This window comes from Rhipicephalus microplus, chromosome 8 (assembly GCF_043290135.1).
Source record: "Rhipicephalus microplus isolate Deutch F79 chromosome 8, USDA_Rmic, whole genome shotgun sequence".
In the NCBI taxonomy this organism is placed as follows: Eukaryota; Metazoa; Arthropoda; class Arachnida; order Ixodida; family Ixodidae; genus Rhipicephalus; species Rhipicephalus microplus.
In genome coordinates this window covers 62316841-62339389 of record NC_134707.1, presented here as the reverse complement: position 1 = coordinate 62339389, position 22549 = coordinate 62316841, and the positions used below count along the sequence as shown (strand labels likewise).

Here is a 22549-nt window from a genome sequence, read left to right as displayed (position 1 = left end):
ATTATCTCATTGTAACAGCTTGTTATTTTGAAAAATAGTTGAAAAGCTCAGAATAAAGGTGGTTAAGCATAGTTACAGGAAGAAAGATGAATGATGACAACTTTCACAAACTGCAAGAAGAGATGGTGCCTGCTGTGTTGGGGGCTGGCTGGTCCCGACAAAGCAGAAGACGGCCGACGGAGACGTACGCGGCCGCCGGGGACGCCGACCAGCCCGAACACGCGGGTTGGCGCGAAGCGCCGAAAGAAAGAACAACAACCGCACTCCTCGGTCACCCAACACACACTGATTTTATTTTACAGTCGCCTTGAAACCCTGGATGCCAGAGCGGCGCCCCCTGGCATCCTCACATGTCATTACGAAACCGAAACCCAGAACACAACAACTATCCCCTCCTCGAAAAAAGTTCACCTATACACTGTTTATATTTATACATGATCGATACAAAAGTATATACAAGGTATGTACGTTAGAACACATAAAATTTCGGAGCACGGCACACCGAACTCACACACTACGAGTCCTGAAAATGCACTGACAACAAAAAAATGTGCACAACTGTTCGGAACAAGAGTTCTACATCACATAGTCTTCGAACCGACGCGGCTTCTGCCGCTTCCGCTTAGGGCGGGCCCTATTGGGTGTAGAATCAGGTGTCTCTGCACCTTGGTCACTTGTGCTCTGATGTGACACATCAAGAGCAGTGGAAGATTGTGAAGGCTCTGAACGAGCATTAAAATTCGCGGTCTCATCAGAGCTCGCAGCATGAGCTTCGGAAGAATTTTGCGGACCTGAGTCCGGTTCAACGGTCTCAGCCGAATTTGAAGGTTCGAAGTGAACCGTAAGACTTGGTGTACATGAACCAGTGACACCGACTGGTACCTCCCCCCCTTGAAGAAATGCCTGTACATGGAGGCCACATGTAATAATCTGATGGATAGTTGAAAGGCGCGGACGGAACATGATGGGGAAGACTTTTAGGTGTTGAAGGCGAATCCGTATGAAAAATAACAAGGCGCGAAGCATTCCAGATATTACAGTAAAACTCAACCTTCTACCCACTCCCTCTGTTCCCTTGAGCAGAGCTCTCCCAGCTGCGTAGCGGCTGTTGCTACAGAAGGGAGTGGAAGGTTGGTTGCTTCTCGGTGTCCGTCTTGTGTTGTCGTGGCTGCTGCTGCTTGTTCGGGGATGGAAGCCAGCACATTTCGAACGTTACACCAACTCGACTTTATATACTGAAACTTATGTACATATTTACAAGACTTCACCGTCGGAACCGTCGCATGTTGCCTCGGCAGAGCCGATAGTGCAGAGCACTCTTTGCTGCGACCAGACTCCCCCGCGAGGACTCGGAAGCCAGGTTTTAATACTTCGGTTGCCCCTCCCGATTCTCCTCACGGCCAACCAAAGCAATTTAGTACGTTTATTGGACAGACAACACATTTGTTGCCGTCCCCTCCTCTCGCTCTCTTCTTCCCGCACTCGACTGCTCGGTCGGAAAGAGAGACACGAAAGGACCGGCCTGCCCCCAACGTTCCGCGAACTGTGCAAACACACAATGGTGGCGCCGTTCGGCTGCGGCCTCCTACATCACCGCGAGATGACTACACTGTCCAGCATGACAGCCGTCCCGTGGACTCTACTCCTGACGGATGGGTGGCTATGCACTGTCCTCCCGTCACCCGCTGGCAATCCGCAGTCCGGGGACCATTTAGCTGGTTGCTAGAAGCGGCGATTGACCGCGGTATTTTTGCCAGAAGGGGTGCGCTTACGCCGAGATTATCGTCTCCCGAGAATAGGCTTTTTGGAAAGCGCGCCCTTTTGAGACCGAGAAGACTCGCTCCCGTGGCCTGCGACGCCAGACCTTACAATTACCATCACTTAAGCAAAACAAAGAGGGGCTAACCTGGCCCAAGACTTTGTAAGGACCCCGATACTTGGGGCGCTTGCCTGGCACACGAACCTTGACTAGATCGCCGGTGCGAACTTTGGACTGCTTTGCACTTCGACGGGTGTCGACATACTTTTTCATTGCTTGTTGATGAGAAAAAACCCTGGTACGGATTTGATCAGGAGAAGACACTGCTATGTTACGAGGCAAAGAGACTATGTCGAGAGAAACTCGCGGTTGCCTACCGTGGAGAAGTTGAGCAGGAGACACTCCAGTGGTGCCTTGTGGTGTGAACCTGTACGAAGCTAAACATTCAGTTAAGACTTGCTTGAGGGGACGGTGCTCTAATTGGGCGATCTGGATATGTTCCTTCAGAACGCGATTAAAGCGCTCGATTTGCCCATTTGATTGGGGATAGAAAACTGATGACCTCAAGTGCTGAATTCCTCGTTGTGAGAGAAAAGCCTCGAATTGTTGAGACTGAAACTGTGGACCATTGTCCGTAACTATGGCATCAGAAAAACCTTGCCGGCTGAAGATTGAAGACAGAAATTTAATGATGACCTCAGAAGTAACCGTATGTGTGAAACAAAGCTCTGGCCATTTGGAATGGTAGTCAATGAGAGAAACAATGAACCGGGCATTTTGCGGAACATTATGAAAAGGACCGATGATGTCCATGCCGAGTTTCTGCCAAGGCCGATCAGGCCACTGGACTGGCTGCAACGGAGAAAATGCAGGTTTGGCAGACTTGTCAGCTGCCTGACATATATGGCAGTTGTAAACTGCATGCTCCACCTGCTTGTCTAAGGCTGGCCACCAGTACCTGTCTCGGAGATTCTGTTTGGTGCGGACAATGCCTGGATGGGCCTCATGGGCAAGCTGTATTAGCTTGTTACGGAAAGAAGCAGGGGGAATCACGCGTTCATCGCGGAAAAGCAAGTCCTCGACACAAGACAGTTCCTGTCGGACTGCGAAGTAAGGAAAGAATTCATAAGCAAGAGCACATTTGGAAGGCCATCCTTCACGTAAATATTTCAGAACTTGAGACAAAGTGGAATCTGCAGCTGTAGCTGCCTGAAGCTCAGCTTTAGTAATGCAGGAAGTAACTAATCAAACAACTTCCTCATCCCGCTCTTCAGTAACCGGTATCTGAAGAGGAAGGCGCGACAGTGCGTCAGCAACCACGTTATTAGAACCCTTACAATATTGAACACTGAAATTATAATACATGAGTTTGGCACACCAACGGGAAATGGGAATGGGACGGCGGCCTTCGGATCCTGCAGAAAGAAGAGCAACTAGTGCCAGCCTTCAAGATTGAGAAATAGAGCTTGTAAAATAACTACGTGCTTATGGCATTAACTACTGGAGCTACAAATGCCAAGAAAAATGACCTTCCTGTAGCGCCGCAAGAAAAAAAGGGTCCATAAATATAGGTAGCCGGTCCCTTAAGTACATTGCACAGGCGAGTGCTGCGCTTCTTTACTGATATATGAACAATGTAAGCACTCGTAAAAAGTTTTGTTTCTCATATCAACTTGTCCTGAAGACCGCCACGGTATTATAACTACCCGTGTTCGCGTAGGCTACACATCCACATTCTTGAAAAGGCTTAGAGCAGCAAAACTTGCCTATATCTGAAGAGTGATGACCCATAACTTGCCTTAGTTCTTCTAATGTATTACAATTAGAAAACCAATTAGCACAAATGAATTGGACCATAACGAACATATTTTAACAGTATTGATGCTGCAATTGAGTTCTTGTAATAATGCTAACTACTAAGAACAAAAGAAGCGGCACTCGCCCGCCTTTTGACTGTACTTCCAAAGCAGGATAATCGCTGGTCATTAAGGGTAACTGACTGGATTCCCAGTGAAGGCAAACGCACGAGGGGGAGACAGAAAGTTAGGTGGGCCGATGAGATTTAAAAGTTTGCGGGTATAACATGGCAACGAAAAGCACAAGACCGGGTTGATTGGCGGATCATAGGAGAGGCCTTTGCCCTGCTGTGGGTGTAGTCAGGCCGATGATGATGAAGTAGACTTCTTTTACGTGAACTTTGATTCCTTTAGTTTTGGACCGGAATGAACAGAAGGTGTGTAAATGTTTTGGACCACAAAGAGAATAACCTGTTGACAGCAGTGATATATTATCACACAAAAATGCATGAGTGTGCACCGACATTTCGCAGCCGATGTTCAAGAAATGTCTTCAGAGTCTTTCAGATCATCGCACTGAGTCCAGCTGGACACCATAGAAGAGCTCAGCTCTGCTTGTGTGGTTTTAGAGATGGCCTCACAGCATGTGGTCTTGTCAGCAACGTCTATCCCGATAAAGCACTTCGCAGATGCCTCAGCCTCGAATCCTTGCCTGACTTCCGAAGGTCCTGCACCATATGACCTGCCATTGCTGCAATCGAAGGAATGCTTCTTCTGCACCTAGACACAAGGAAAGGATAAGTGTGACAGAAAGATGAATATGTATCAGAAGAATCTGAATGCAAAAAGTTATCAAGGATAAGATACACCCATTTAAAGATTCATGAAGCATGTTTGATACTGTGCAGATATGATGAAAACAAAGTAAAACAAAATGGATATTAATTAGTGCTGACTCGCAACTGAAAACATTTGTCTGAACAATGTGTGAAGGTGCATAAACATTGCAGAGAAGTGTTAAAAGATGTTGAGAAAAGAAGTGCTCTGTATCACCAAACAAAACACATGCTGAGCAAGCTGACCAACTCCTAGTTTATAAGAGACAAAGATGCTTTATCTTTCACCCAAACTGTTAATTAATTGACGAGAATACAAATATTTTTAGAGTGTAGCTTTAAATAAGAACATTGGTGTCAAGAATGCTAAAAAGAGTATCAGGTAGGGTTCCACGACTGTTTGAATGCTTCGAATATTCAAATGAATATTATTGTATTTGAATTTGCTTCGATTAGAATTCAAATTATTCAAAATTTTGAAGTATTCGAAGTGAACAAATCGATGCACAGATCTGCATGTAACCTTTCTAAAGATAGTGTCACTGCATTGATTGAATGCTAGGCCATGAAAACACCTGTCCAGGGAGTGAAGTTCGTGTGTGTGCCCCTTTCTCCGGTGCGAACCGAGAAAGCCGGCTTTTGTATGTCGCTGCTGAGAATGAGACTCTGACTGGGAATATGCAGTTGCTTTATTCACTATGTGCACTCGGCGCGCTCCGAAATTCGTCTCTCCCCCAAACCCTCCCCGCTCGTCTGTTATAAACACTGCTGCACGGGGTCTTCATAAGTTCGTGCACGGTGTTTCTCGGGCAAAGGTCACGTGCCATGGTTTGGGCACAATGCTCCAATGCCTCCAGCAGTCGAGGTCTGCAACGCCATATTCATCGGACCATTTAGTGCAGCAGAGTCGCAGTCCGTGACGAGCACTTGAAGTCGTAAATTGGAGCCCAAAGCTCGTTAAGTAGACGCTGGCTGCCGTAGCTGTCAGAGACCCGCACAATGGCTTGCGCCCACCGCACGGTCATAGAGTCCGCTGACAGAGATGTTCCGGCCCACATCACTGCACGTTCTCGAAGGCGCGCTTCCCGGAAAACACTGCCGCAGCAAGTCGATGTATGTGCCGAGCACCAGCATTCACGAGCAACTCGTTTTTGTTTATTTGAGCCTTAGGCGCCGCGTCGCTTCGCTTGAAACAGGAAAAATCCGCACTGCTTCAAGGTTAAATGAATGTATTACACTCACATCAATTCATCATCTCTTAAGGTTAAAAGCTTGTACACTGGCTTATATGCTAAAGGTATAGTAAATTTTATAACCTTGCATATTTTACAGGTTATCACTTACATTCTATCATAAGCGAAATTCTGCTAATATTAAAAGTTGTTTCCACTTCCTTTGAACAAAAGAGGAAAAATATGGCATTCGCTCAGGCCCTGTTTCAATATAAAGAAAAAATATTGTGCCAGTTAGCTAAACCACAACAAATATGCCCCTTTTTTCTATAATAAGCAATACATACTATTTCGATTCGAAATTATTCAGCAAAAATCACAATTGCCTTCGAATTCGCTTCTAACCTATAATTCACTATTCACACAAGCCTCATTTTAGCATTGTAGTGTCTACAAATGCATTGAGTGTATATTTGATGTCACCACCTCAAAATCAGGTCATTATTTCATTAATGTGCAAGGTGTCTATCACCTCTGGGCGTCTCGCATTGGCAAAATTAAGTAAGCAGTCACACGTGATGCAGTGCTATGCAGATAGGGGTGTGTGAATATTTGCAACTTCTAAATAATGAGTCAAATAGCATTCTATTCGATGCAATACTAAAATTAAATAGCGCTTATGCGAAATATCGAATACTTTTGGAATAGTTTTCGGAAGATCAGCAATGACGAAGAATGCGTGAAAGAATGAGATGTGGGCAACCTGTTTTCATTATCAAACTACACAGATACACGCAGCCCATTTACTTAAGGCAGTAATGATGCCATATTGCATTATTAGGTAAGATCAGCCCTTTACTCAAGAAAAGATCTTGGGTGCATGGCCTCCCAGTACATCAGTACAGAAAGCCACACGAGCCCTCCTAGAGTAGTACTTGAAGGCAATGCCACTGAGCGACTGCCTGTGAAAAACTGCACTGTGTGGAGTGCAATGGGTCTCTGCTCCCTCTCCTTCCCCCTCTTTCTTTAGTTCTCTTATTTCCCTCTCCCCTTGTGTTAGGGTAGCAAACTGGACATGAAGTTAAACTTCCTACATTTTCTACATTTCTTCTTTCTCTCTTGACACCACATGTAATAGAGCTGTTTTGATCATAGCTCCAGTGTCGTCAAAGCAACAATAATAGCAGTCAACTATGTTTGTTATCAAATTCATGAAGAGTTAACTCATGAAAACTGCTTAATATTTATGTATCACTTTCATTTACCAACTATTGACAGAGTACCGCATTGAATACTGTAGTCTCTGCTATATTTAAGCCTGCAGTCGAAAAATATTTTGAAGGCTCTTGCTACTGCTGAGTTTAAATATTTGTAATATTTTCTGTCGGTTAAAAGTAATTGTGACGTGGCTTTATTAAACTTCCTTATTATGTTTCAAATAGAATGTAGAATTTCCACGCTGTTTTTAAAAAGTATCACCTTGGCAGTTTAGACCTGCTTTGAAAATTGTTGCCTTGCTATTAGAAAACTACAGCGTATTTGTGTTCGATTTAGAGTTATCACTATTCGAAAGTTTCTAAAATTCGCTATTCGCACACCCCTAGAAGCAAAGCATTAGGATACTTGAGCAAATTATTGTCCTCTCTTAAGAGCATGCCAATACACTGGCCAACCTTGCCTCATGTAAGGCCTCCCACAAGTAAGTAGAATCTGCTACACAATAGCACGCTTGCAAAGTATTAACAAAGGTGCATACTTAGTCCCATGGCAAGCATGAGATAATATTGTTACGCACAAGGAGAACTAGGACGTATACGGCTGAAGAGGGCCGTTTATTTTGGTCTCGAAGAGAAGCGCCGGAGCGGCCAACAGGATGATGATCGCAGTGTCGTCGTCTTCCTTCTTCCAGCTTGGGGCAGCTAGCATGTTCACGCATCTTCGTTTTCTTCCCAGGCATGCGCAACATTCCTCCCCTTGCAGACGAAGCTCGCCGGGAGAGGTAATTGGTTCACCTTGGTGTGTACAGCTTCAGTCGAGCGACATGGACTGCTTGGGTTTTAGCGGCTCTTCTACCACATCTCGTGAGGCGAGCTATTGTGTATGTGACTTCAGTGATTTTGTTGAGAACAACAAACGGTCCGTCATATGTGGCCAAGAACTTTTGCCATAACCCGCGTCTTCGTACTGCAGTTCACAGCCACACTAAGTCGCCTGGATGGTAAGTTACAGGCCGGTGGCGGACGTCATAGCGTGCCTTCGATTTTTCCTGTGATGCCAAAGTGCGTAGACGAGCAATACGACGCACCTCTTCTGCAAGTCAGAGGATTTCGGTGACTGAGAGGTTCTCGTGCCCCGAGAATGGCAAAACTGTGAAGTGTGTGCCGTGGCGGTCGTGCGTACATCAAGAAAAAGGGGCTATAGCCTGTTGTCTCGTGCTTAGCGGTGTTTAACGCGTACGTTATAAATGGTAGCACATCATCCTAATTCTCGTGGTCGGATGCCACATACATAGAGATCATATTTACAATTGTTCGGTTGGTGCGCTCCATGAGCCCATTTGTTTGCGGATGGTATGGCGATGCGTGACCAAGACGGGACTCACTCAATGGAAGCAGCTCTTCTACTATAACTGCCGTAAATTGTCCCACGATCACAGATGATCACGTGAGGTGGGCCATGTCGGAGGATAACGTGCTGCAGCAGAAACACAGAAACGTCGCTGGCAGTTGTGGTTGGTATGGCGACCGTCTCGCAGTAGCGCATGAGGTAATTGACGCATACAATTATCCAGCGATTGCCCTAAGTTGACTTTGGAAAAGGGCCCACGAGGTCAATGCCCACCTCTTGGAACGGTGTACTTGGAGGTGGCAAGGGCTGTAGAAGACCAGCCAGAGCGGTAGATGAGCGTTTGTGGCGTTGACACTGCGTGCAGCTGGCCACATACGCCTCGACTGACTGTTGCATTCCCGGCCAATAAAAGCGTTCCTTAGCACGGTAAAGCGTCCACGCAGAACCTAAATGCCCGGACGTAAAATCGTCGTGCATAGCACCTAAAACTGCTGTCCTAAGGCTTTCTGGCACTACCAGGAGGAAACGTGCACCAGCGCTGGAAAAGTTCTTCTTATACAGGAGTACGTTGCGTACACAGAAATGGCATGCTGTAGGAGCTGTGCAGAGCGATGATAGCCTGGTGTCCTTTCGCTGTTCATTTTTTAAAGTACTGAGGTCGGGAAACTTTGGTGACACAGAAGCTACGAGGTGGTTGAGGTCATCGGTGTCACACTCTGTAGTGCTCAGTGGCATGCGCGAAGGGCAATCCGCGTCGGCATGTCGTCGACCACTTTTGTACGAGACTATGGAGTTATACTCTTAGAGCCGAAGTGCCCAGTGCGCTAGACGGCCGCAAGGGTCCCGAAGGTTGATGAGCCAACACAATGAGTGGTGGTCGGTGACGACTGTAAAAGGGCGTCCATATAGGTAAGACCGAAACCGCTGAATTGCAAATACTACCGCGAGGTATTCTTGTTCTGTGACAGTGTAATTCTGCTCGGGCCTACTCAAGGAGCGACTTGTGTATGCGATCACGTGCTCGCGGCTACCATAATGTTGAACTAGGACGGCACCAATTCCTATGCCGCTGGCATCCGTGTGCAGTTCTGTTGGAGCTGATGGGTTGAAGTGTTGAAGAACAGGCTGCGACGTCAGGAGGAACTTCAGTTGACGAAAAGAGGAGTCGCACTCCAGAGTCCACTTGAAGGGAGTATTCTTGCGTAGCAAACATGTCAGTAGATACGCGACATCGGCAAATTTAGGTATAAAGCGGCGAAAATAGGAGCAAAGCCCAAGAAAACTGCGGAGCTCCTTAACAGAGTGCGGCGCAGTGAACGTTTCAACGGCTGCTGTCTTTTGGGGACCTGGACGGATGCCATCCTGATCGACTAGGTGTCCGAGAACAAGGGTCTGTTAATCTCCGAAGTGGCATTTATTAGAGTTCTTTAAGAACAAGGCTAGCGTTTCTTATGCAAGTCAGTACAGTATCCAGACGTGAATTGTGTTCGCTGAAGGTGCGGCCAAAGATGACACATGCAAATGCTCCACTTCAAGCCAAGAAGAACAGTGTCCATAAATCGCTCGAACGTCGCCAGTGCGTTGCACAGTCCAAATGGCATCACGTTGAATTCGAAAAGGCCGTCAGGAGTTACAAAGGCTGTCTTTTTTTTATCTTCAGGATGCATGGGAATTCGCCAGTAGCCCGATCTTAAGTCTACAGAGGAAAAGTAAGAGGCCGAATGTAGACAGCCTATAGCATCATCAATACGTGGAAGTGGGTACACGTCTTTTTTTGTTACAGCATTCAATCGGCGATAATCGACGCAAAATCTCCAGGATCCATCTTTCTTTTTAACGAGAATCGCTGGACCTGCCCATGGACTAGCCGACTCTTGAATGACTCTGTTTTGAATCTTTTCGTTCACCTGCTCATTATTAGTCCGCCGCTCAGATCGCGAAGCACGGTATGGCTTTTGTCTAATCGGATTGGCCAAACCCGTGTTGATAGTGTGACATGTCCGAGAATCAGGGATTAAGGGCACTTCGTCTTTCTGCGCAAAGTCGAATGCAGAGAGGTGCTTCGAAAGTACATTCACCAATGTTCGGCATTCACTTGTGCTCAGCGACTTATTCACCATTGACAGAAGAGCGGTTTCAAAACTGTGACTACGATGCTCTTCCGGCACATCTCTAAGCTCGGTCACCAGTAAGGCCTCGTGTTGTCCACTGACGACGGCTAACTTTAGACCATCTGGTAACATCACGGGTTCTTTGGAGCAATTGACAGTCCCTAAACTAGTGCGTCCACATCTGATCGACACCACACAATGTGGGATCAACACATTCTTTTTCATGCAGTTGGTGAACACTGGTTCTACGTTGGCATCAAAGTTGGCGGACTAGCTGTCGCTATAACCAACAGGCACACGAACAGTTGATAACGGTGGTATGATAGTGTCGCCACAGACACACAATGCCATCTTACCATCCACAGGGTTTTTCAAGAATGCTGGCGGAAGGTGATCACTCAAGAATATTGTCCCTGTGCGGCAGTCGACAGTCGCACCACACACCCTCAAAAAGTCCATACCCAAAATAACATGATGTGTTGCCTGCGCAATAATCACGAACTCCGTTGGGACAACATGGCCTCCGAGAAACACGTCAGCTTGTCACACACCAACAGGATGCAGTGCCTCACTACTCACTCCACAAAACTTCGAAGCTTGATTCCACTTAAGTAAAACCTTCCGTCCCAAGATATCGTTAAAACACACACTCATGACAGAAATGGTTGCCCCCGTATCCACTAATGCCATCACAGGCACATCGTCAAAAGAACATGTACTTTGTTCTTGAGCATCAACACAGGATGTATTTCTGATATTAGCACGTCTCCAGTGACCTCACCTCCATCGGCCGCGCTTGCTAGTTTTCTTGTGGCAAAGGAGACGTGTTGCGACGCCGTGGTGAAGGAGAACGGGGAGTGGTTCCGGAAGCTGCGTGTCCAGTAGTCTTCGCGAGGCAGCAGGTGTGTTGCCCTAGGGTCGTCGTGCTGTCGATCAGACGATTGTGTGGAGTGTTGTGGTGGGCCATAGTACGTTGCTCGCGGGTCGTCGCGAAGTCGTTCGGAAGGCCGTGCAAAGTGTGGCGGGTGGCCATACTGTGGCGCTACACGTCGACGGAAATAAAATCGCGAAATATGTCCTGGGACACCACAAGAGTAGCAAACCACCGAGAGGTCGAAACTCTGTTTGTTCGTCAATGAATCGAACATCGTCTTCCCTTGCGTAGTGGGTTGGTTCGTCCCGTATATCATAGGGATAAACCGGGCGTCGCGAAGAAGGCGGACGCTGAGGGCGCCGATCATGGCGAGGAGCTCGCAAGCTCTCCTGGGCTGTGGAGGTGCGCTGTACTCAACAGCTGCTGCACTAACCATCGATTGCCAAGGGGTCGTAGAAGGCGGCGGCGCAAGCACAGCCTCACGTGGCAGATATACCGAATGTTAGTCGTTTACAGAATGATGATCAACTGCTGAATGTGTCTGTTCTCTATAGCGAAAAAGTTCTTCGCGAACGATCTGTCGAATCGTCGAGGACAGGTTTGGGCTGGAGCTCGTGTCGATGCTGGCAACCGTTGTAACATTTGTGAGCCGGCCGAGCTTGGAGCAATCCTGTGCATTTTCAGCAGTTCGAAAGTTCGTTAATGCCGAACGACGTCGGACACCGAGCTCAGGTGCTCTTTTCTGATGAGAAAATTATAGACATCTTCGACTATGCCTTTCAGCAGATGTCCTACTTTGTCTTCTTCTGACATCTGATCATTGACCACCTTGCAGAGCTTCAGCAAATCCTCTATATACGTGGTACATGTCTCGTCTGGAAGCTGCGCGCGATGAGGCATTGTCTGCTCTGCCGCTTCCTCTTGACGCTCGAGTCGCCGAAACATGCTTTCAGCTCCGCAACAAGAATGTCCCATGTCGTCAGTGTGTCCTCATGACTGTTGTACCACACGAGCGCAGTATCCGTGAGGCAAAATACCACATTACAGAGCTGAGCGGCAGCATCCCAGCCATTGGACTTGCTGACTCGCTTGTACTGGACAAGCCGCGCGTCGACATCTTCTCCCGATTTTCCTCCGAAGATTGGTAGGGCTCGGTAGTAGGGCACGGAGCCCACTGGAATTGGCCTTGAAGCGTTAGATGACTGATCTTGGGCCGTTACAACCGGCGCAGGCGGGAGTCTGGCAAGGCAGCGGCTGCGGCAAAGTCCTAGTAGTGAAGCTCCCGTCGTTGGGTTTGTCTTACCCAGCACCTTCACCAATCTGTTACGCACAAGGAGGACCAGGACGTATACGGCTGAAGGGGGCCGTTTATTTTGGTCGCAAAGAGAAGCGTCGGAGCGGCCAATAGGTTGATGATCGCAGTGTCGTCTTCCTTCTTACTCCAGGTTGGGGCAGCCAGCATATTCACCCATCTTCGTTTTCCTCCCAGGCATGTGCAACAATATGCAATGTTTCTTTGCCCAACCTAGTTAAACTGTCTGCGCATGTTGACATGCTTTTTACTCTTGCCTTTATGTGTCATTCAATTAAACTTTTTTGTTAAGTGACAGCGCTCGTCCGTTCCGCTTTGTGCTGCACCAAACATGTTCACCCTTCACATCACAGCACTGCGCATATTTCCTTGACCGATTAATGCAAGCCGTGCCTCGGCGGATTCAGCGCTACAAGTAATGTACGCCGCCTGGGTGTCACTTAAAGCACAGCTCCTTAAAAATGAAAAAGCTGCACGGCCTCCTCTATAACCTTTTCTCTGTCACTGACATACTAGTATACTTTTGCATTTCGTCATTGGCATAGCGTTACGTTCTGCATTGTGCATTTAAAATTAGGCATAAAAGCACGAAGCTGACGTGTTTCTACTGGTTGCACGGTGTTTTGAATCTTTCTAGGAACTTGCATTCTCACCCCGCCCTGTTTTGTTATGTACATTGAAGAGCGTAGAGTACATTGCTGGGGGTATCGACACTTCATGCACGCACTGCTCTCTCTAGCTTAGCGATGATGTGGTGTGCCCGCAACTACGGATGCAATTACGGATGCTGGCAGAACAACACTACAAGGGTTGTTCAAATGTAATCACAGGCAAACCAAGAATTGTTCTGCCAGCTGCAGGTTTTACCTACACCGTGTCAACATCACTTACTGCAGCAGACATGCACAATCGGGCAGTTACCCCAAAAGTGAGCACAACAGCAGCAGGCATGCACAATTGGGCAGTTACACCAAAAGTGAGCACAAAAATCTGAAAGTATGCTGCAAAAAGGAAATTTTTTTTTTTACCCACGTCATTTTCTTTCAACATTTTACGGTTCCAGACTGTTCACAAGTGTAACTCGTCAACCGAATGTGCAAGAAGTTGATGGTTTCAACCTTCCCTTACCTCAAAACCAAGTGTCTTCTTGCAATGAGATTTGCACCTTGGGTATTGTGAAATCATGATTTAGTATTACGAAAATAATCATATTTCTCCTTAGTGCTCCTTCAAGAAAATAAAATGAAGTGAAATCAAATGTACTTACTTCACCTCCTACACTTTGTTGCACCTCGTTCAAGTGAACGCGCATATGCCTCGCTATCACCAAGCGGTCCAAAAACGCACTCGGGCAAATGGAGCACCTGTAAACCGCAGTGGCCAGGTGGCTGCGAGCTTGCGAATCACATTTCTCACTCGAGCCCAGGTATTTGTCAACCGTGCGTGTTCTCTCACGACACTGACAGCTGTGCTTGCGAATGTGCCACTTTGTGATAAACGTACTGTCACAGCAGTTGCACACGAACGGCTTGACGGGCATGTGGTGACGCTGAATGTGACGCCGTATGTTCAAGTAGTTGCCAAACGCAAGTTCACACAGCGGGCACTTCACCGCACTCATGTTGACGTGAACGGCGAGATGGTCCAGCACTGCGCCCCAGCTAGCGCACGGCTCCGAACACAGGCCGCACTGGGAGGGCTCGGGCCAGGGGCACACCATAACGTGCGAGAACAGGGCATCCACCTCCGTGAAACTGCGCGAGCAAACGCCGCAGCCGTACGGACCAACCACGAAACACACATTCTCAGAGGGAGGGATTTTTTTCTTTACGTTGCATGATTTGTTGGCGTCCATCTTGATTCGACAGTCACCTTCTGTGGAATCATTGACTTTTGCATGCTCGTGCACTGCACAGCTCACTCCTCTTGAATTCCTCGGCACTAAGAACACTGCTGAAATGAAACGGAAAGTTCAGTCCACTATACTGTGGGAATGGTTAGCAACTTGCAACCTGAGGTGGCACACACACAAAAGAAGCATACTTACATACATTTAATACGCGGACGCAACACCATTTCCGAATAGACATTAACTCATTCAAAGAATTTTTAAAACTAGATGTAGCTTTAACATACCTGTCACAAGCCTCCTGGCTTGCCCCATGAGTGAGAATGTAAACTAAAGAACAGGATGGTGACAATATCGAAATGCATAAGCGTGTACCTTTGCTTTGAAATGGGACTTTTGCGGCTGAGGAGGGCTTGTGGAGGCCTTCCAACCCGTTGGTTTGCATCCGCCGACAGATCTTTGGAGTGGGTATCTTGACCTGTGTTGATTTGGGCAGGCCCACCTCACACGACGTAGACTGATCACGACGCGAAGCAGCATTGCGTTGCATGACTGCGGGTGGAACTGCAACCTAGAGTCAGAGAGCATAACAATGCGTTCAACAATGTAATAAACCGTAAAGGCATGTAAAGGCTAGTTCCACATGTTCAACATGAAAAACACATTCATCTACTCGTTTTTTTGTTGATTTATTGAAAAACAGGAGCTTCTATATCTGTGCACCAATGTTCCTCTGCTCCATTGTGCAATCTGTGGAACACACCAAAAACAAAGGTATAGGCATAAAAAAAATAAGTGCTCTGTAACAAATTTCTACGAGTCATTCTTGTGGTCTGACACCAGCTACAAATGTGCACTCGCAATTCACACGCTAGAACATCCGATGCTGTTAGCACAAATGTTTTACACTAAGACAATTTGATCCTTGCAGTGGCTGTTCCAAGTCAAGTTCTTCTTTGACAAGTTAATCACTGTTCTTTCACCACTCCAGCACAAACTGAGCAAATGGCTGTTCCCCATGACTTCAATCCAAAGAACTGCATTTTCTCTTTTTTTTTTGCTAGGCTGTCTCGCAAGACCAAAGCCTGCTCACGAGTAACCTAAGCAATCAGCAGAGACGACCTGTAGCATGACCTCCATTCAGAAACAGTTATAGTGGCACTAGTATTAAAGACACTAAAGAGAACGATTTTCCTAGCATTAGTAAATTACAATTTCACAATATGAAAAGTGCCATCTTGCGGCAAAAGGATGCTTGGTAAGTGAGAAAGTGTGCAGTAAGAAAATACAGCTGGCAGCTGCACCTTGATGTTTCCGCACCAGTTCACCACGGCATCACAAAGGGTGACGGCGCCTGCTTGGTTGGGCATACGTAATCGTTCCTGAATAAAAGCACGTCAGGTTCCAAGAGGCAGGTAGTCTTAACAAAACAAGTTTCAAAAACTTTCATGAAGCTAATAAGGCCAAAAATGTGCAAAATGTCTCCGAAATAAGCACTATCACGTTGATGTGCTGAATCTCAGGCATGAAATTCAACCATCGAAGCTTGACCTTAATTTCTGCTGCTAATAATTGACCTATTACTGCCAAATCAGTGACCATACGGTTCCAAAAGAACAACTTATCTCTTTTTTTTAGTATCATTTTATTGTCTCTTCAAAAACATTGCCTCCCTGTCTTCGTACTAATGGGCTCAGCTAAACTAGTTTAACATCTAGATGATTCCTTTAAACATTGCTGGGATTCACAGCATATGTCTGTTTTTCCGAAATGCTTGTTTCATGGGCATTTATTTAGTTATGTCGGTCAACTTCAGGTATTTCTACAGCCATATATTATTGCCTCTCTCCACTCATTACGTGTTGGGCAGCTTTGCTCAAACGTGGCCCCTTTGTCGAGAAAACGATAAATCATCAACCCTGATGCGATGTTACCAAGAATAGGATGTGATAGAACAGCAGCACTGACGCATCATGATGCAATCATGAAGCTTCCAAACTGTTTTGGGAATTTCGTTTCTCTTAATGATAATTAGCACTATGAGCTCAACATTGCACCACTCCTTGTTTTCATAGATTGCTTGTAAATAATCAATGTTCTCTTTTATATACCATGAGGGAAAGACAACTATACGATAAAAAAAAAATATGGCTGAAATGTGCACTGACACAACAGCACACCTTCAATGTTCTCGCGTGTTCCACTTCTACATGCCACTGACGTGTGCATCTAACTTATAACACGCAGACTGGTATGGTTAATGTATGCACACATCACATGTGTACGTGATGGACAGTGATGCACGAGTTTTTTTTTTTGCATGTCTTTTCAAATGTCGTCAGTGACATGGGAGCAGGTTGAAGGGGAGCAGGGCTCCAACCCCTATGCCACCATTTTTTTACATTTGCATATATCTACATGTGCACAAAGAAGAGGGAGCAGGGTGCCACTGCCCCCTCCCTCCATCATCCAATAGCCTAAAATTGAGGCACAAAGTTTGCCCCATGCTGTTATTAAGTCGTTCTCCAGTCGCTAATTAACGAGCATGATTACGGCCACGCAGGCATCTGGCAATAATGGTGGCAAAAGACCGAGTATTCCAAGAAAATGCTTACTTCCCTTTTCCTCAATTCCATATAAGCAGGCCATTCGGGAAAATGCATCAATAATAGTTCGCATGAACACACACACGCAAAAAACGTTGAAAAGAGCGCATCTGACGGTTTTCACACGCTCTATTATAATCTGCACCAATGTTCCCTTTTGTTTGACGCCACCAAAATAACGGGTAGTAGCAAATATGAAATAACAAGAGATGCCAAAGATTGCTGTGCTCGTAGATCTGTATATGAGTAAGTAGTCTTTGGCACTATCAAAAGATTGGTATATGTGCACATGCCTTGAGATTTTAATGTATGCACTTTGTACATCACATGGCTGTGACTCGCGAAGCGAGTGCATGAATGCACTCTTGTTCTGAAAATAAACTAGGTTGGAAGTTAGTGCTGTATGTGTCCATATGTGACTTTTATTTTGTTCTATTTTATATGCACGCTACGAGGCAACCCACTCGGTGCTATCAACAAATGCATCCGAAGGGGGGTGCACTATAGGGGGGGGGTGGTGGCAGCCCCCTTTGGAGTTTTGGATGTTTTTCTATGCAGTAGCAAAAGCTGACGCCCCCCACCCACCCCCTTTTCTCCCTACCCTATGTTGTTTGCCGATGCACCCCTCTGGAACAAAAATCGCAGCATATCCACGGGGTCAATGATGATGATGAGTGGGCGAAGCTTCGGGGGGTTCGTCGGTAAGCCGTGAATATTTTGTGATAACTAGCCCAGCACCTCATCGAAGACGTGACAAACACAGTATATACACAACGAGGTTAGGTTGCTGTCGAACCACAAGCGGTCGCAAACCTTGCAGCTGTGGCCGAAACTGCGGTCCGAAATGTCTCGCTCCAGGCGCGTGTCCGCTACTTTGGGCAGCGATCGCTTCAGGCGCTTAGCCGCGGCTTCCCGCGCCCGCGCTGCCTCGAGATGCGCCTGCCTGAGCTCGCGTTTCATCGCCGCTTCTCGGGCTCTCAGCTCGGGATCCGCTTGCCTGCGATTCCGTGCCGCTTCGGCTTCACGGGCTCTCAGCTTGGGATCCGCTTCTCGGCGCTTCCGTGCAGCTTCGGCTTCGCGGGCTCTCACATTCGGGTCCTGTCGGCGAGCGCGCGCTGCAGCAGCTTTCCGAGCCCTCCGAACCGCCGCCTTGTCGCTCATACCTACTTCAAGCTCGCAGACCACCGAAACAAGAGGAAGCCCGCTAAGTGGTAGGCGTTTTCTGGGGAGGCCACATAGCACCATTTGAGCCACGGAGAGCACACCCTTTACTGAAGTACCTAGCTTTCTCCATTTTAGCAAGAAGAGCAAAAGATCTAGGGATTTTACCATGTGGCGTACCAACGCCGTACACTCCCACGCTACACGTGGGAGTGTACGCATCACAATAACACCACAACAAGATCAACACAGAGGAACAATGGGAGGCACACTGCTGTCCAGCTCGGCCATTATCTGCGCTGGCTGGTCCAACGGGTACAGATTGGCTAGGGCCAGCGGAGCCCTGCAATAGGGGCCCGACCATTTGGAATGCTCCGCGTTATGCGCAAATAAAGTTTTTTTTCTCTCTCTCTACCATGAGGCGGTAGTGGTTAGATGGCGCCTAATTTCTGCAGCGCTGTAGAAAATAAGGTCCCTAGAAGAAACAAATTTATCTAAAGACCTTAGTAGCGAGGGAGCACGGCGCAGTGCCTTTTACCATGCACGGATGCGGGCTTTGTCCACACATCGCCTCTTCTACTTTTTTTTTTCCGCCTCCGCTCGTTTCTACCGCGCGTAATACAAAGCTCGCGAATGCATACGGTTTGCACCCTAGTGTAGTGGCATTCGCGCTATTTTGATCATGCTCTGACCGTGGTGGCGATAAAAATATGTCGGATAGTTTTTGATTGTGACATATAGATGCAAGCCAGATTCTTCTCTTTCTTTTAAGGGGGAAGAGGTATGTTTTGTGCACATTTGTATGCGTGCATGTACACATGCGCAATAGCAAAATCGAAAATTTTCGGTGCACGGGGGGGGGGGGGGGGGGGGGCTAAAACCACCTATCCTCTGCCCCCCCCCCCCCATGCGTGGATGACTGTTTCTGTCAGTCATCCAGTCTACAACGGCTTTAAAATAAATGCGAAACAGCAAGGAATAGAGATGCCACATGCTCGTGTTTCTTTCCACGCCCACTATACGTATTCTACAGGCAGTCTGTCAGGCCATGCTGCCAGTTCGATACTTGCATTCGAGACTGATAGTTTTATTTTCTATTTCAGGCTATTGAAACCACGTCACTTACATGCCTCATTAAGTCATACTCTCGAGTACCACCCTGTAAATCTAATTAATGGAAAGTAATCACCACGGTCTTTTTTTATTGTTTCTCTTCGTAGATAAATTAAATAACAACAGGGTGCTTTCTGTGTTCACCTGAGACTATATATACTGAAAGGTAAGAGCCATCTGCTTCTTTTTCTCCCCAGTAAATGAATTGAGCATCTCCTATTTCATAGCATATAAAAAGCGTGGTGGCTCAAGAAGGCTGCAGTAGTGTCGGTCTTTGCAGACTAGCCTTCACATTTGCAGTCCAAGGTAACAACTGAACTACTAGCATGGCAATCACCACTACACCTTGCCGTGCTGCATCCGAATTGTCAGCGAATGAACGTGCCAGTAGCAACACTGTCTTCCAATCACTGCCATGTGCCGTGCCGACATTAGATCCTAAAGTTGAATAATCGGAGCCCATGGATACTTTATTTGCTACCGACCAAGACAACCGAAAGTATCACGTGCAGTGTCACAATGAACCCATGCTCAATGTTGAGCAGGCTGACCAATGCAACAAAAGCATCCGTGTCTACAGCCATTCGGCTTCCACATTGCTCCCTACCGAAAACACCAAATGGAAGAGAAAAGAAACCGAGACAAGCAGCCAAATGCTGCGGCTATCCGTTAACGAGCACCGAGACGAGCTGAAGAATGGCAACAGTCTATCGCAGTGGCTCAAGTTGAGATTTAGCACTTAGGCTTGAACAACAGCGGCTGTTCACACACATCAGCCACTGTTGCAGGAAGCATATGCAGCTGTTTTTGTCTGTTGTTCCTACCACCACAATTTAATTGCCTTAAGCTCTGAAATGATGGAATCACCTAAAAAAGTTCATAATTTTCTGGTGCCAGCTGTTGCTTACTTTCAGTGGCAACAAATGTAATTCTCAAAGGCTTTACAAAGTGAACTGGTGATTGCTTATATCGCTGGAAGCAGTCTAGTGACGCTTTGTCCTATTTGTGTATAATGTGCTATACCAGTAGACAGCATGCATAATAAACTTCAAACCTCCAAGCTCCTGGCATTAGTTGATTTCAAAATTGGCTTTCACTGTCAAAAACCGACCTTCAGTCAAGTGCACATAATGGTGGCAAAACAATCTTGCACGCATCACTGGCTCTGGTGTCACTCATCACTGGCTCTCGTGCTCAGGTATCAGCCTTGCAGATGACGTGCGAGAGCCTCTATCAAAAAGCAACTAAGGACGCACGTCTTTGACATGGGCTGGTTGCCCAAAACAATAAGTGCTTCACGAGTCCCATAAGCAAGTTTTCATTATACTTTAAACAGTGTGAATGCCACTGAAAAGTGAACCATATAGCAGCTTCAAATCAGTGCTGCAGAGTTGCCACTCTGGAATTGGAATGACTCCAAGACCATTCTACATTTTCATGTCCCAGGAATGAAATTGAGCGCGTTTAATGGAATGAGAATGAAATCGTGTCTTTTCCGAAATACACTCAAACCTCGATATAATGAAACATTGGTTATAACGAAGTAAATAAATACTCTTGCAATTAATACAGTTTTAATAATATACACATATAACGAGTTTTCAGATATAACAAAATTATTTTCATGTGAGATGCAACTTCGTTATAAAGAGGTTCGATTGTAGAGCACATTTTCATCCATGAGCTGTTTTTCACACTTCAAAGGTCAGGAAGTCAGAGCCTTGAATTTAATAATAAAGCAGTGTTTTTAAAATTGTTTGGCTGATTAAAACCACGATACATTTATAAACAACATGCCTACTACAATTCTGTTCTTATATAAACACTGTGTTGCTGCGAAGCCTGTCTCTATTCTTCGCGCAACCATCGCTACAAGCGTGAGTGCTGACGAAAAGCGTGGCCCAGTTTTTCGTATTCGAAGCAAAAGCACAAGGTCACCCAGCTTTGCACTGTTATAATACTAGCAAATCTGGGGAATTTTCGTTCTCATTACCCCATTTTTTATTTTTTACATATTCACAGCTGTCCCAGTGATTGTAATAGGCATTCAATGATACTATTCATAGTGACTAGTCACAATATGAAAATCATGACATGTTTATCATGAATGTCATGATTTACATTTTATGGTCTTGCTGCAGTTTCATTCACACAACATATTGTAAAACTGGTATGGTATGACATGACTGCATGGCAAACATAGGTAACAGACCCTAACGTGGAAATTCTGACATGCATGGCATGTAAGTCATGACTACACGCCACGCTCGCGGTCGTTTCGCTAGCTTCACATATACTAAATTTGGTATTACAGGACATAAACAGATGACAAAGGTATATGACTGGCACAAACATAATAATCATAAAATGTGTGTATGTAAGAACATGACTACATACCATGCTCATTATGCACTCGCGGCCGTTTTGCTAGATTCACATATACTAAATTTGGCATTACGTAACGTGAACGAATGACGAAGGTAAACGACATGTCCAAACATGACATGCATGTCATGTAAAACATGATTACATATTACCATCATAATGTGCTCGCTCAACATATACCAAATTTGGTATCACGTGACGTCAAGAGACGACGAAGGTAAATGACACGTCCAAACAAAATGATCATGACATGGAAGTCATGTACTGTATAATTTATGTCCACCTCGTAACGTTGTGCCGATTTTAATAAAAGCAACATATCATGTTTCCTCATTCGTGATTCACATATAATCCATTCCCACTGTACGTGGGATCTGCCAATTCTTTTACGTGTCAGTAGTTTTAGTGCTGTTTAATTATAAAAACACAAATCATCAAACAGATGTGTAATGCGAAACATGATGGGCAGTACTGCAAGCGAGCACCATGAGAGAGTCGCCGATGATAAAAGAAAATCTTCAGCCCCTCCCCAAAAGGGAACAGGCCTGAACCCAAAGCACGCCAAACCACGAGAAGCTGGTCTTGACAATTCCTCTCTTGTATAAGACAATGAATCTCGGCCAAGAATCATCGTGTTATATGCACCTCAGTTGTGGCCCCATTAGCAAGGCCTCATAAATATGAGTTCGAAGGGAAACTGCGGATAATGAGAGTACTCGCATGGTGACTACATCCCGAGACATATGGACACAATGAGCAGTGGGAAGTACCTCCCCCAGGTATCATGTCACATGGGCAAGAGGCGTCGAAGGTGGGGGTGAAAATTGTATCTTACAATTTATTTTGTATGTGGACGCGAGCTTTCCTAGCAATACACGGTTCGCTCTGAGGATACATGGTGCCGAAATGCCCTGTGCCACTCGATCGTTCGCCGCTCGCTTGGAAAAGTCTTGATTGATATATGGTGTTTAACGTCCCAAAACCACGATATGATTATGAGAGACGCC

At 46.2% G+C, this 22549-nt stretch overlaps 1 protein-coding gene across 4 annotated transcripts; it reads right to left on the bottom strand.

The window, feature by feature from the left end:
• Positions 1–273: 273 nt before the first annotated feature.
• On the bottom strand, positions 274–18695 carry LOC119164523 (uncharacterized). Of its 4 annotated transcripts, none has more exons than XM_075871981.1 (4): positions 18583–18695; positions 14653–14848; positions 13696–14381; positions 274–4335 (listed from the first exon to the last, which is right to left on the bottom strand). In XM_075871981.1, exons 1-4 carry the CDS (start codon positions 18610–18612, stop codon positions 4096–4098), a joined length of 1152 nt encoding a protein of 383 aa, XP_075728096.1. In that variant the 5' UTR covers positions 18613–18695; the 3' UTR covers positions 274–4095. The 4 variants fall into 4 exon arrangements, with proteins under 4 accessions (XP_075728096.1, XP_037272624.2, XP_037272625.2 ...); XM_037416727.2 differs by lacking the exon at positions 18583–18695 and adding an exon at positions 17697–18389; XM_037416728.2 differs by lacking the exon at positions 18583–18695 and adding an exon at positions 17697–18389 and having other exon boundaries at positions 13696–14378.
• Between the last annotated feature and the right edge of the window lie 3854 nt (positions 18696–22549).

What these genes read in the sequence shown, in the direction of transcription:
- LOC119164523 (XM_037416727.2), bottom strand. Translation starts at nt 18,266, where the DNA reads ATGCGTACACTCCCACGTGTAGCGTGGGAGTGTACGGCGTTGGTACGC. An exon ending in AGTCCCATTTCAAAGCAAAG is followed by an intron (nt 14,382 to 14,652) that starts GTACACGCTTAT and finishes GTTTCATTTCAG; the next exon opens with CAGTGTTCTTAGTGCCGAGG. An exon ending in AACAAAGTGTAGGAGGTGAA is followed by an intron (nt 4,336 to 13,695) that starts GTAAGTACATTT and finishes CCTTGTGTCTAG; the next exon opens with GTGCAGAAGAAGCATTCCTT.